Consider the following 15,634-nt stretch of genomic DNA (forward strand, 5'->3'; position numbering starts at 1 on the left):
ACCCTTCACCGCAATACACTTGTTTTTGTGTTGCAACAATCATCTACCACGCCCCTTTGTGTATACATTAAAAAAAAGTTTTTTAATGTTTTTTAATCATATATAACTTCCAAAAAAATAAAAAACAAACACTGACGATTTTCAAAATTTCAAAGAAGCATTTTTTTGCCTTTTAAACCAAAAAACACCTGCCACCCACAAAAATTCTTCCTTTTAAACATTCTTAATTTTAGTTTCGAGGCATTTATACTGCTTGCCCAGGAATAAGTAAACTATAAAAACAAATGACATAAATCAGAGTTATTATTTTGTAAAAATATCACAACGCATAAATAATTGGAAGCATTTGACAAACCCGATGTTCAAGAAACTTACTATTTTTGGGTTTACTTCTAGTTAAATTTCCGTATATTTTGATCTTATTTTAAAGATGACCGATTTTGTGTAAAATTAATCTAGCACATATAATAATTTGTTTGACATAATTTAAGCTTTGACATAAATTTCCTGTAAAAAATAAAATTGTTAAAATTTAACAAAATTTGATATCTCTATATCGTAGTATTAAGAATGCGATTTAATATCATCAGCTTCAGATAAGAAAAGAACACGGCAATATTTTTTATCTTCAATATGAATAAGAAACGATATAAATATAAGCCAATTATTTTATTTTTAGTTTAAATAAAAGTCAGTCGATTTTTTAGTTAGATTACTTGTCTTCCATATTAGATCTTACATGAGTTTACTTATATTAAATACATACATACATACATACAGTAACATACTATTAAGCAATTAATGAGCAAATACGACATTTACAAATGATTTTTATAAATTGCATCTGAAAAAAAGAATATATTAGAAATGGTTCAGTATTTGCATTGTTCAGGAAACCTTCGCAATTACATAGAATTAGAATGATGTTCGCTCTACTTTTGATTGTTTCAAATAATTATAAATAAAACAAAAAAATATATAATGGGTGATAGCGCTCTAGAGTTAATCGAAGCGACAACGGTGAAGACTCAGTTAAGACAATTTTGTTCTTCTGCCATTCGTACAAAAAGAAAATAGGAAAAACGCATTGTAAAGCCTAATAGTTGTAACAGATGCACAGCTTTCTACGACTAACGGGTAAGAAAATCAATATTTAAATTGAAAAATAATGTCAAAACAGACAGCATTTCGGGGTCGCAACTATACATAAATCCTTAAAACTGAAGAGTGATTGTTATATATATTATTTTATAAATGTATTCGGAAATAAAATATTTTGCGCAAATGAATGTTTTATATATATTAAAGTATTGCCCTATAAATTTTATATCATATGTATCGTTTTTTAAGGTTTTTTAAACTGATGATCAATACAATTTTGTTGTTTAATTTAAGGAATATTAAAATCCCTTTTTAATTTTGAAGATATACCGAAAAAAGTATGTAGTTACTTTAATAAGATATGTGTATAATTATGTATAAAAAAGGAATGCAAACACGAATTTACCGTATGATGTTGACATTCAGAATAAATAAATAAATTACTTGTGTTGTATATGAAGACAGTCCTGCTTAATAAATAGTGACTCTAAGAACTAGAAGCTTGAAAATAAGCTCACTTTTTGTATTTTGTTGTCATCTTGGTAGGATAGCGCAGTTTTTATTCTGCCGACATTATGTTGTGAACTTGCTCCAATTTAAAGGCCAATCGCTGCTTTTGCGAAAATTCATCTTCTTCTAGGGTAACGGTTAGCTGTTCATTGTACTTCACAGCATATGTGTATAGCTCATGTAAAGCACAATTTGTATTAAATTCTGTTGTGTGCAACTGAAAAAAAAAACTTGAATTCGTACACGGTCGTTTATCTCATGTTGTTTAAACTAACCCTTGACTCTTCTGCAAGCATGGCGTTCATGTCCTGATCTGAAATGGGGGACATATCCCGAATGTCTCTATAATAGCGATCTACCCATTTTCGATACTCTGGTATATCTTTTGCATAAAGAAGTTTCGAACTTGGTGAGTCTTTACCTAAAAAAAAGGTTGTATAATTTGTTAAACCGAAGAGTATAATCCTTACCCAATCGATGATCAGAAGTTGAACAAGAGTCCATAAATGTTTGAGCTACTACTGACAGACAGGAGTCCACTATGTTTGACTTATGGATGTCAAAAACAAAATTAGGATTTTTAATTAAGTTCACCCAAAACCTACAAATACAAAAATATGCTTCTTAATATAAAATCTATCTAGATAAATATCTACTATAAATACTAACCGCAATGGTAAGCTGTTACTTTTCCAAGTGTGCACAACTTCTGGATCAGTTATTCCATGCAACTGAGCTTGATCGTCAAGAAAATCAAACATGTACTTTATAGCTAATGGCAGTGCCGATCCACGATGAGCGGTGCTAAATATTGTTTCAAAGAGATCATCTACAAATTTCTGAAGTGTTCCTTTAGTAGCCAATAGCCTGGTTAAGTAAATCTCTGACACCAATTTGTTAACCCGTTCCCCTTCTTTTTGCATATCACTATCATGGTGTTTCACTAGATGCCAGTATCTCAGACCATTTTCATGCATATCATTGTTAAGAGGACTTCCGGCGCGGCTAAATGTCGGAGAGGAGGAGGTGTATTTCGATATATTAAGAGTTTCATACCTAAGATTGACAATAAAATATTTTAATTTTATATTAAAAATATGTATATTGATTCCAATGAAAACTATCTTACTTGTGCGATTTTTCATTTTTGTCCGACAAAATACTAAAGTTATAAATCGAACTTTGCTTTGGTACTAAGCTCAGCCCAGCTCCATCTGGAACATTATAATGCTGCAAAGTGTTTAGTTTTTTCCATTCGCTCTCTGTTTTTGATGTTACGTCCTCATCGTACAGAATTACTCGCCCAGTAGCTCCTGTTCTCCATTCTAAAACAAAAATATTATGAAAAAGTCACCTAAAAACCCCTATGAATATAAAAACAATACCCCGTGTCCGGGGACTTATGAGGTTTGTAATGAACCGAGCTACCCTATAAAAAACAGTTGGGAGACCCGACCTTCAAATACGTAGTGTGTCTTAAAAACACTTTTATATAAAAACAAGAAAGAACGCTATAGTCAGGTTCCCCGACTATCTGATACCCGTTACTCAGCTATTGAAAGAGCGAAGAGAAATTACAACACAGACTGTTTTTGGCGGTTTGTGGGCGTTACCGTGGGCGTGGCAAAAAGTTTTTCTGCAGATCGATAGAAAACATTTTTCAAAAGTACGGGCGTGGCAGTTTTGGGCAGTTTGTGGGCGTTAGAGTGGGCGTGGCAACATGAATCAACAAACTTGCGCTGCGTCTGTCTCTGCTGTATGCTTACTGTATGTCATACGGACAGACAGACGGCCGGACAGACGGACATGGCCAGATCGACTCGGCTATTGATACTGATCAAGAATATATATACTTCATATGGTCGGAAACGCTTCCTTCTGCCTGTTACATACTTTTCAACGAATCTAGTATACCCTTTTACTCTACGAGTAACGGGTATAAAAATGAACTTTACGTAAAAAATCTAAACATTTTAAAGTGACGCCGCGTAAATTCTTGCAACTCGTTTTGGAAATGATAAAACATTGAATTTTAATTTTATTTAAACACCAATAGGTTGGAACCTCGTAAGGGAAGTTTTTGTATAAAAGTATTAGTATTCAAAATCAGTACACTTAATTGCATAATTTTGAATCCTTGCCTTGGTTGAAATTAAAGCCCTGCTGTAAGCACGGTAAGAAAAATTGTATGGGTAAAAAATAATAGTTACTATAATATTTATATAGACAAGGGCAATACTTAAAAGCTAGATACATTTTTTTAAAGCACGGATCATCCTAATTTTGAAAACTATTACAAAGAAAAAACAAGAGAGAACGCTATAGTCGAGTTCCCCGACTATCTGATACCCGTTACTCAGCTAGTGGAAGTGCGAAGGCGAGTCTTCAACACTGACAGTTTTTTTCGGTTTGAGGGCGTTAGAGTGGGCGTGGCAAAAAGTTTTTTTGGCAAATCGATAGAAATTTACAAGTCTAATACAAAAATGAAAAAATATCAAAACATTTTTCAAAAGTGTGGGCGTGTCAGTTTTATGCGGCGTGGCAACATGAATCAACAAACTTGCGCTGCGTCTGTCTCTGGAGTCCGTATGTTTAATCTCAACTTTCTAGCTTTTGTAGTTCCTGAGATCTCGACGTTCATACGGACGGACAGACGGACATGGCCAGATCGACTCGGCTACTGATCCTGATCAAGAATATATATACTTTATATGGTCGGAAACGCTTCCTTCTGCCTGTTACATACTTTTCAACGAATCTAGTATACCCTTTTACTCTACGAGTAACGGGTATAATTATAAGAATGTTTTAAAAAATTATTTTCTATATTACAATGCTCACATCTAGATCACCGCCTTCAGAAAATGCATTCACTGCTTACAAGGTTATTTTGTATACAATTTAATTTTTATCCGTTTGTGTTGGCTTGCTCAAGAAGTGATACAAATATGATATGAGCATAAATTAGTATGACCTTATTATAACTTATTACCAAGTCTTGACGTTCAGTCGGGCGGACAGACAGTTGGGTAGACAAATCACATTTACACGATTTTTCGATAAAATACTTTTAACATTAACTTTACTTACCTAAATCTAAGTCATCCTTGCGAGGTCTTTGGCTTGATGGAATGTTTCTATAAATTGTTTCCAAACATTTTTCTTTTACTTGTCCAATTGTATCGCAATCCAATACCTTAACCGATACGTTTTCGGTGTGAGAAGGTAACATGTCCAAGTTGTTGCAAAATATTGGCTGCTGTATAATACTTGCGTAAACGTTCATTGGTCGGAAATCAATAGACTGTCGAATAAGTTTTTCTTCACTTAGGGAGTATCTTGCCTCATGTGTGCAAGCATCTACAGGACCCTTGTCTACTTGTCCCTTTACAGCTCGGAAAAGCATATATAAAGGCTCGCCAGCACATTCCTTTAAAAACTTGTAAAGAAGGAAAGTAAACCAAGCACTTAACATTTTTTCTGCCACACTTTCAGTTCGTCGTAGTAAGAGCTTTGGATGACTCTTTCCTTCTATACATTTTTCAATCAAGTCTCCCAATAAAGTTTTTAATATATCTGTACAATATTCTAATTTGGATTGCAGAGTTACCATTATTAAGGAGGCCACATTAACTCGTTCTCGCATTGAGAAATATCGGTTTGACTCTAAGGTTCGAATAAAAAGTAGCAGAAAGGTTTTATTCATGATAAGTTGTCCAAAAATGCGCAAGCCCTTTTCTTTCCGAAGAAGTTCAGGACGTTCCCATTGCAGTACAATGTGATCTTCATGATTGGGAAAAAGAATCTTCATTGCATATGACCGATAATCTAAAAATGGAATACCTCCAGATGTAAGATCGCCTGTAAGATCGGTCATCTCGGTTTGAAGTTCGGCAAACGCCTCTTTACATTCAGCTGCGACGCGTAACTCCAGTATGTCCATCTGCTCTTGCATGTTTCGAAGAACTCTGTTTGATTCCGAACTTTTCTTTTTATATGCAACAAGCAAAGCGACAAAAATTAGCAGTAAGATTACAATTGTGGCTATTACAGCGAAAATTACATTTTCTCCCCAATCCAAAATGATGTTAGACGATTCGTAGCTAAGTATACCTATACGATACTCTAGCGAAGCTCCAATGCGAACAATAACTTCAGGACCATTGATGCTTTTTGTTGCGGTTGCTTCAGAAGGGGGCCTACATGTTAGCTGTTGTCTTGAAAGCGATGTAATATTGCAAAATCCATTTCCTATTTTTACTTCTACATCACTTTCTTTGCAAGCGCGATCCAAATTTCGACCATTAATGGTTAGGTATTCACTCTTAAAGTACTTAACTCTTTCTTCGAATATGAAGTACTCCGGATTTGGATAAAGCTCAAAATGGTTGTTATGAATCTTAGATAAATTTTGAACACGCAATACATTGTCCATTAGGAACCCATATTCAAGAAGAATTGGCCTTTCCGCTTCAATAATATTGCTGTCCACATCAACAACTGGAGATGCACATTCCATTTCCGTATCTGATTGGACCCGACATGGGCTTACATACATCTCTCCATTGTACACCACATAAATGTTAGGAGTTTGTATACTTTGAAATTGGGTACCAGTTACAGAAATTCGAATGCCGCCTGCTGGTATTCCCTTTGGTACTTTTATTTGCCCACTTGGTCCAGAACTAACGTGTTCAATTGTAGGATCCAAAACATATTTAAAATTGTAATCATTAAACTCACGGGGCCCATTATCAAAAGACATTTTGAGTCTTCCTTCAATGATACCAGGGGAAGGAGATGTGCGACATATTGCTTGAGATGAATCTGTGCTCAGTATTTTACAAGATAAGTGATCGTTTATGGATGCCTGTATGCGAGAGCCGGCATTTAAGTGCTTTCCAGTTATATGTATTTCAGTTCCACCTGAAGTTGGACCAAACTTTGGATTAAAATCCAAAATTTTCGGGTCAACGAACTCGTAGTCCTCTTTAGACTCACCACGATAGTCCCCTATTTGTACAACTATTTTGCCATTTCTATACATCTGTTCCCCAGGACTATCCACAGTACATACTATTTGCTTTGTGTCAATATAAAATTGAGGAAATGGCATACAATTTATACCAGCAATTCGAACTCCTGAATAAATATCATTATAGTTTTTGCCTAAATTAATTCCTCGTATTGTTATATTTGTTCCTCCTTCCCAGGGACCTGTTTTTGGTTCGAATGTATGAATTTCAGGGTTTGGGCAAATTTCGCTTCGATTTAGCCAATCTGTTTTCCCCTCTTTGTTTTTGTTACATTGTTCTTCAACTTCGCATGTATTAGTAGACGAACACCATCCGCAATTATACTTTTCAGCTAGGGCCAAACATATTCCACAGCTGTCGGCCATTTCTCGACATCGATATATTACAACTACAAAACATTACATTTAAAAAGTGAAATTTTAAAAATCTTATTTTAAATACAACTTACCATGTATATTATGAGGATTGTCAAGTGGCTTGGATCCACCCCATATAACAGCAAAAGTTGCTGTCAAATTTGGCGATCTAGAAGTGTACTGAAATTCCATGCTATCGCAGTAAATGGTGTCACCTAACAACTGAGCGTTTAAACTCGTTACACGTCCCTCAATATTAAATTGACATACGAATCTCGTTTGAACTATAAATTGGCCAATAATATGAACTTTTACTTTAATAGATTTGCTTGTACCACCAGCGACAAGTACTTCACTTCCATCTCCGGTAGCGTTGATCGTTGGACAAAATCCAGGACCTGATCTGTAACTAGGACCTATACGGCTAACGCCTGTTACTAAAATATCGTTGCGACAATTTTCAGCTGTGTCGTGTGTGCATCTGTGAGCTTCAACACACCAATCACATGGAAACTCCGAGGACACACAACGTGTACATGAAGAGTGTGTACTGCAATCAAAGAAAGTAAAGTCCGTGGACACTAAGTCTGGTCCATTTCTAGTCCGCACAGATAGTTTGGCAGTAAAGTGATGTTTTCCCTGTTCAATTTGTGGTAGCATATCCGTTCGCGGTGTCGTGCAGTTTACCCCATTTCGTTTTTTTGTTGCATTAGTGAAAAGGGCTTTATCCTCTGTAGTAAAAGCACAAATTAAATTCTCTTTTAGCTGAGGCAAATGATCTATGATGAGCTCTAAGGTTCGAGCTGTAGTACGTTGTAGCTGGTGTGGCACAACACTTGTTATTATTGTGCACTTTCCTGTTTTATAGCTGACCCAATACAGAGGATCATTAGCGTCGTCCTGACAATTGGAACGTGGGCTACATTTGTTTTCCAAGGAGCACCAGCCACAATATGGATCTCTAGCACCCAAGCAATCTCCACATGTCTTGTAATCAGAGCAATCAAATACTTTAACCTTTGATACTTTTGTTTTGGACATGACATACATATAAAGGTTTTGGTTGTCAAACTGCATATCCCGATTAATTTCGGACCCTAAGTCCACAGAAAAACTGGCATACTCGTTGGCAACAGATGAAGACTCGATTACAACTTTCTTGAGGAATCCATCGCTGGTCCCTGCGAAGACAACGGTATAACCGCTTGTACTCGTAGCAGCAACTGAAGTTAGCTTGGTGTTAAACATGGCCACCGGTACTGAAGTAATCGGATTTTCTCCTCCTAAAGGTGAGTTGACATCTAGTCCACAAAAGTCCTCTCCAATGGTTTGTAGTTTCTGAAATCAATTGGTCAGCATCCAAAAAATAACCATGAGGCAAATGATATATTATTTTTCTTGCTAACAACAAACTATTCTTGGGAAATGAGATTGCGAATAGCATAATAACTAAAGGAAAGAGGAAAGTCATAATTAATAGGCTCGTTTTACTTTTTAAAGATGTTTTGTTAAAATATATATTCATGGCACATTATTAGCGAGAATTAAATACTTTAATTTGACCTTATTCTTATTTGGATGTAATTAGGCCACAAGAAGGTCTCTAAACCAGAGAAATCACTATAGTCGAGTTCCTCTGTGGGAGTGCGAACGAGAAATTTCCAATTTGTTTTTACATATCGTTAGAAATATAAAATTAAATATAAATATAAATAATTATAAATATAAATATAAAGCGGAACACAATTTTTGAAACAAAAGTACTCGGATAAGATTTGGTTAAAGTATTTGGAGGGCAGTTTTCAAGCGTCCAAAAAATACTAAATACCGAACAAGAAATATATAATTAAACCCGTTACTCGTAGAGTAATAGGGTATAACGATTCGTTGAACAGTATGTAAAGGTAGAAGGAAGCGTTTCTTATAAAGAATATATATTTATAAATAAGGATCAATAGAGAAGTCGATCTGGCCACGTCTGTCCGTCCCTATATCAGTCCGCATAAACGTTGAGATCCCGGAAACTATAAAAGCTAGTAAGAATGTTACCGCAAAAAACTGCCACACCTGTACTTTTTTCCTTTTTTTCCTAATCTTGTAAATAAATACCAAAGTCCTTTTGCATGCATATGGAATACGTTTTATTATTTCTCAATTTTTTATTTTTCCTGTCAGTTTTTATCGACTCCATTAACATATTTTGTTAATAGTCTAGGTGGCTTTCTGATTTTCTTTGTAATTTCCATAATTGAGTTGTGATATATTTTTGTTAGTCTATCGATTTGCCAAAACACTTTTTACCACTCCCACCCTAAGTCTTGTATATTTCTCTCGATATGCCAAAAATCTTTTTTGCCACGCCCATAAACCTCCAAAAACGGTCAGTGTTGAAATTTCTCCTTCACACTTCCACCAGCTAAGTAACGGGTATCAGATAGTCGGGGAAACGACTACAGCATTCTCTCTAGTTTTTTATTATACAAGTTATACTTGTACAGTAAAAGCATAAGCTAGGTGTTTGTTGAAAAGTATGAAACCGGTAGCATGACAATTCTACAGACGTGGACGACGCGCAAGTTTGTTTCAATAGATTTCCTCGCACTTTAACGCTCACAAAACCACAATTTGTTTTAATTTTATAATTTGGCGTAGAAATTTTTTGAAATAAACTTGCGCAGTGTAGATGCCACTAGAATCGGTATGCCTAATCTAAAATATCTGGCTTTTATAGTTCTCAAGATCTCGTCGGGGACACAACTTTTCAATACCAATTATTAATTATTATTAACACTAAACAACAGTAGTAACTTGCTTCGATTGTCAGATCAAATTTTACAACAATTTCCTTTAATTATAGATTTTGTCATAAAACATGCAATGCCTTTCTTACTATTAATCTTAAAATATTTTTGCCATATCGATGGGTATTAAAAAGAACAATATAATTCAATACCACAAAAACAAAAAATTTTAAAATTATAGGTGGTTTGTGTGCGACAGAGTATTGAAAAAGTATTAAAGCTCTGCATGCTTGCTGTATAGTTACCGAGACCTCGACGTTATTATATACGGACGATCGACTAGTAATTTGTTTTGGTTTAAAAATATGTATCATCATTTATGGCCTGTAACTAGGTCCATTTTTTGTATGAACGCCGAGATCTCAGGAGCTAGAAAGTTTGAGATTGAGCGTGCAGATTCCAGACGCAGCAAGTTTGTTTACTCATGTTGCCACACTCATTCTAACGCCCACAAACCGCATAAAAGTGTCAAGCACACACTTTTAGAAAATATGATATTTTTATTTTTTTGGTTAGTCTTGTAAATATCTATCGACTTGCGTATTGCCACGCTCTTTCTAACGACCACAATCTCGATCGCCTTTCACTAGTTGAGTATTGGGTATCTGATGGTCGGGGAACTCGACCATAGTGCTTTCTCATGTTTTAGCTGGATTTAAGTTTAAAGCATCATAGATGACGTAGACAATAAAACTATACTTACCGTAAGCACACATGGCATGCTGGGAGATATAAAGTCCAGGCCTCTCATCCCATTCCCGTTAAAACAGGATTTTATGTTTTGCATAAATTTACGACGAATAGATTTTAATGAGTAAATGCAAAGTGCAGAATTGTTCGTTGGTGTGTTCCCATCTCCTTTTGAAAAAACAGCAAAGAGGACATCATCCTGAATAGATATACCTAGGCTTTGAGCCAGGTCTGAGCTAGGTTTTCCTAAATATCCAGCCTGAACCAAGTTGAATTTAGTACCGCCTTGAACATCACTTATACATTCGACTGGTATTTCAGTATAAGAATAATAGTTTGAGTCTTCCTGACATATTCGTACGAGTTTCGTTATGTACTCTTTAGGAGAAGAGTGGTGACTGTGCTTTAATTGTGTTGTCAGAAAGTAAGAAAATCGCTCAGAACTGAATCCATAAACATAGTTTACAAAATATGTTTCACGTGCGTATGAATTTATAAAAGTTCTCGTTCCAGTTGTAACTGCCGAAGAAGCAATCTGAAACATTTTCGTCTTTTCAAGGGAGCGCGATGCAACTGCTGGTATTTCACTTCGGTACGGTGAATTATTTGTGTAAGTAACTCCGACGTACATCACATTTGTCACCGGGTGTTGGGGAGGTCCCGGCGCTATAAATGCTACGGTTGAGGAGTTGGCATCATTTGCCACAACAGCATCAGGAACTTCATGCTCAATTATGCTGACATTTTGAAGATTACGAACTGTGCATGTACCCTGGAATAGTGATCCGCATGCAATAAGTCTAGAAGTTGCACGATCAATGAGCAAGACCTTATTATAATTGTCCGTTGGACTGCGAACGGCATTTAATGGACAATCAAGGATGCTACACTCAACGGAATCATTTTGAGGCCCCGTTTTTACAGTTTCGGAAAGCTCCAAATCAGGCGACAATTGATACAACCTGTTAACACCACCAACAAAGACTCGTCCAGTAATGGTGTCCACTAACAGGTGATTCAATGTAGTGTCAAACGTAGCTACGTTTGTAATGGTAGAATTTAGATTCTTATCATTTTTTATCGGCGCATTTGCATTAGTAAAATTGATGGGCTCATTTTGCACAGTCGTTTTGTCAGACCATATATTTGCTGCCAGGGTTTGACAACCTGCCCTTGATGGCAGCCAGTGTTCATATTTATCTTTAAGAATTGCTATTAACAACACACTAAGAACAAAATTCATCTCCACAATCGCTCCTTCAACTGGGCGATCAAATCCACCTTATTATTGAAATGGTTAGTTGTAGTCGCTTGTATATCCCTTATTTATTTCCAAATTTAGGTAAATATTAAAATTTTCTTTGAATTGCTGTCATTCCTGCAATTTCTATTATCCGTTCCACTCAAGGTTATTTTACTTGGAGTAGGTAAAAAATTGTTTATAGTTTATTTACTTTTATGACCATCATGTAAACCTGCAAATCGAAGACCATACAAAACTGAATTAATATAATATAATATATATATTATATTATTATTTATTATATTTTATATTATATTATATTATATATATAATTATATATTATATTATATTATATTATATTATATTATATTATATATATAATAATATATTTTATTATATTATATTATTTTTATATTATATTATATTATTTTATATATATAATTATATATTATATTATATATATAATTATATATTATATTATATATATAATTATATATTATATTATATATATAATTATATATTATATTATATATATAATTATATATTATATTATATATAGTTATATATAATTATATATAAAAATTATATTATGTATGTTATATAATTATACATAATAAAATATATAAAAGTGGAATATCAAGTGGAATTTCCTTTAAGGCATATGGAGGCATTCCGTCGTTTAACATTTTGACGTTTTAATAACGATTCGTGCTGGTTGTGATTTAATATACTGTCTCACCTTCATAATACGAAAATCTCACCCAAATCATAACTGATCAACCACCAATTTAAGTGTTTTCTTGAAAACTTTAAGATTTGACTGCATGTTTTTTATGGGTAGCGCCACTTTTATTTGGCTTCTTGAAATTAGGTTATTATCTTAAAGTTTTTTTTTATGATAAGGCAGGCCTGAAGGGATGAATCCTTCTATGTCCTCCTAAGCAGTGACCTAACGTAATAATAAATATGTACTTTTGTAGGAATATGTACTGGCTCATATTTAAATTATAGTAGAAGAACACCCAATCATACTTGCAATTTGGTGCCAAAATGTTATATTTGTGGTTGTTCTATAAAGGAGTGTTTTAAATAACGCTTCTAGTTGTTGTTGTTAAAAAAAAAAATAATGTATTATTGTAGATATAAACGGAGTTTCACCCTATGTACACCACGTTGTAGTTAATTCCATTATTGTTCATATGAATGTAAATCTTAAAAGGCACTTTTGCACACTTTCTTCGTAATTAACCTTTTTGGGTCAGAAATCTAGAGTTCTCAAATAGGGAATTGATTAACATTTCGAGTTCTTCTGCGCCGTTTTTGGGCAAAACTTTTTTTGAAAGTCAGAAGTTTAATATAATATTAAGTGTACGCCTTCGTAATAGATTATTCTTTATTCCAATTCTGCAAAAGGTAGTTTTTTTGGTGTGCTTTGCAATAATTGTTTGTGATTTTCAAGAGCAAAACAAAACAAGTGTTGTACCCGTAATTCAGTTAAAATGTAAGTAAATGTAACAAAAGCAATTTTTTTAAAATGACTTAATTGCATTTGTATTAACTGCATTTTGTATTATTTTTATTGTGGTTAACTGTTGTAAAAAATAATTTAAAATACAAACACTTTTGCCACATCAGTTGTTTTTGCATTGATTAAAACAGGACTCTTATTGAAAACGAAATTTAGTTAATTAAAAATAAAGGGCGGTGCCATGCACTCAATTTTTCAGATTCGCATAGATATGGTTCAGTGTAGACCAATGCAAAAAGCATAAACTACCTATATTTCTCCTTTCTGGAATTATAATGTGCACAAAACATGGGATGTGGTGCCACGCCTAAAACTTTTGGTATTATAAAAAAAAATCGAGTGTTATTAATTTTAGCTATAAAATGGTATCATTCAGCCTATGTAGTCAGATCTATATATGTGAAGAATATAAAAGTTCTAGGAACTTTAAAAACACAGAAGAGTAATGTAAAATACCACAAACCTTGTTTAAAAAAGATGAAATTTGATAATTTTACATTTTTAGGGAGCCTACCTATGAATAGTTACCAAAACAAAAAAAAATTTATTAAGTAAGTGATGACTGGAGCAACTAATGAGAAACTTTTTGATTGACTGGCAATACAAATATTTTAATTGCAACTGTATGTACATATTAAACATGCATCCTTGGAGCCATACGTAAAGAAATTTCTTATGATATTTACGTATGTATTCATGTTTTCAATAATAAATTTCCTCTAAAAATCACATTAATTGTAGATCTTTGACCTTTTAACTTCCAAACGTTACATTATTTTTCCCATTTGTCAGTTTGCGTGCTGATCTTACCAGGAGTCATTAAAGACCTTTTTGAGGTGAGGAATTTTTGAAGTTTTTTTTAGACTTAGTGCAAGCTTGGGGACTAATTGTTCATTTCATTGTACATGCATATTGTCATAATTACTTACATAGGTGGCCAGCGCCCGATTTTAAATATAATAAACCTTTAATATGTTAATGCACTCATAACAAATTAATTTGGGCAAATATTAATGGAAGACTGTATTAGGTATTTTTCGGTAGTACATAGACGTTCTTTGGAATTTGCGTTTTTTAGGATACACTGGTGCGAATACATCAATACATACATATGTATACATATATGTATACAAACATTCTTATTTTGCTGCAATCTTTGACAATGCATACGTATTTAGTTTCCTATATGTGTACCACGCCCCTTATAATTTATTTTGAACAAAAGCCAAACATAGACATTTTTTAATAATAGTAGTCTTTATGCAAATATGAAATACACATATGTACATTGGTAAATGTAACACATTTTTAATGAATTGCTAATTTTTATTTGGTACATACATACAACATTATATATAAGCTATAGAAAATTTGTATTTTCTTTATAATCCTAGAGCAGTGAAATATACAACACCAATGAAATGTTAAATGTTTTTTTTACACTTTACTATATATATTAAGTAAAAGAGCAGACAAATTTGTATGTATATCTGAAATATTGGGTGGCGATAGCTTTTTAGTGAACACTCAGTAGCCCGGCTTACTATTTGTTTTCCAATTTATCACTCATAAAATATTATTTCTTTACATCGTAAGTCACTGGACATAATTTCTTTCTATTTTTGAATTACACTACACTTTAATTTACTCATTATTGTATGTAAATGTTATCGATACTATAAAGCAGATGCGAGATTGAAACAACTAGAAGTGAGTCTGAAGGCCCGTTCTTACCAACAACAATCGATACCTTGGTATGGCGCGATAGTTTTTTTGTGTCTTGTTTAATTAAGCCACGTACAAATTTTTCTCAGTAAAGTGGTTTCTCTAACCAAAACTATCTTGACTATTGAATGACCATTCTTATCAAATTAAAAGTATTCGAATCTTTATTCAAATAAGAACATCATATTCACAATCGTTTTCTATATATACTAAACGAAACTTGTGTAAGTGTAAAGAGTCTATAATGATTTGTTTCCGCTGAAAACACGACTTAGCATATTCGTGAAAAACTAATTCACGTTAAGAATTTTAGACCGATAGCTAATTAATGCATAGCCATCGCAGTGCTCAAAATGCATATATAGTTTGACCAATATTGTTCGCTGATTGTGAATTAAATAATAAATATCGGCAAATTTTGTGTGATCAAATTTTGTAATCAAATCACATCTATTATATGTAATCACATCTATCATTTATCAATTTATTATGAAACCACATTAATCGATCACTTAAGTTGATCTGACGATTGCTTCCCTATTTCAGCGTCTAAAAACTACCATAAGTTTCATTTCCTATGATTTTGCTTACGTTGTCCAGAATTTTTGACTTACAATGCTGATCGAAAACAACAGTGACTACAA

The 15,634-nt window shown here is 33.6% G+C and overlaps 1 protein-coding gene across 2 annotated transcripts; it reads right to left on the reverse strand.

The window, feature by feature from the left end:
* Positions 1-654: 654 nt before the first annotated feature.
* On the reverse strand, positions 655-14,953 carry LOC122622915 (plexin-A2). Of its 2 annotated transcripts, XM_043801656.1 has the most exons (10): positions 14,810-14,952; positions 10,508-11,969; positions 7,096-8,341; positions 4,702-7,035; positions 2,741-2,936; positions 2,281-2,667; positions 2,082-2,212; positions 1,887-2,032; positions 1,620-1,828; positions 655-844 (listed from the first exon to the last, which is right to left on the reverse strand). In XM_043801656.1, exons 2-9 carry the CDS (start codon positions 11,735-11,737, stop codon positions 1,661-1,663), a joined length of 5,838 nt encoding a protein of 1,945 aa, XP_043657591.1. In that variant the 5' UTR covers positions 11,738-11,969; positions 14,810-14,952; the 3' UTR covers positions 655-844; positions 1,620-1,660. The 2 variants fall into 2 exon arrangements, with proteins under 2 accessions (XP_043657591.1, XP_043657592.1); XM_043801657.1 differs by lacking the exon at positions 655-844 and having other exon boundaries at positions 851-1,828; positions 2,281-2,616; positions 14,810-14,953.
* Positions 14,954-15,634: the final 681 nt, after the last annotated feature.

The sequence above is a fragment of the Drosophila teissieri genome, chromosome 4 (assembly GCF_016746235.2).
Source record: "Drosophila teissieri strain GT53w chromosome 4, Prin_Dtei_1.1, whole genome shotgun sequence".
In the NCBI taxonomy this organism is placed as follows: domain Eukaryota; kingdom Metazoa; phylum Arthropoda; class Insecta; order Diptera; family Drosophilidae; genus Drosophila; species Drosophila teissieri.

Coding starts and splice junctions, on each gene's coding strand:
- LOC122622915 (XM_043801656.1), bottom strand. CDS start 11,737: ATGAATTTTGTTCTTAGTGTGTTGTTAATAGCAATTCTTAAAGATAAA. Junction 8,342..10,507: donor GCATGCCATGTGTGCTTACG/GTAAGTATAGTT, acceptor AATTGATTTCAG/AAACTACAAACCATTGGAGA. Junction 2,668..2,740: donor AAAAATGAAAAATCGCACAA/GTAAGATAGTTT, acceptor TGTCAATCTTAG/GTATGAAACTCTTAATATAT.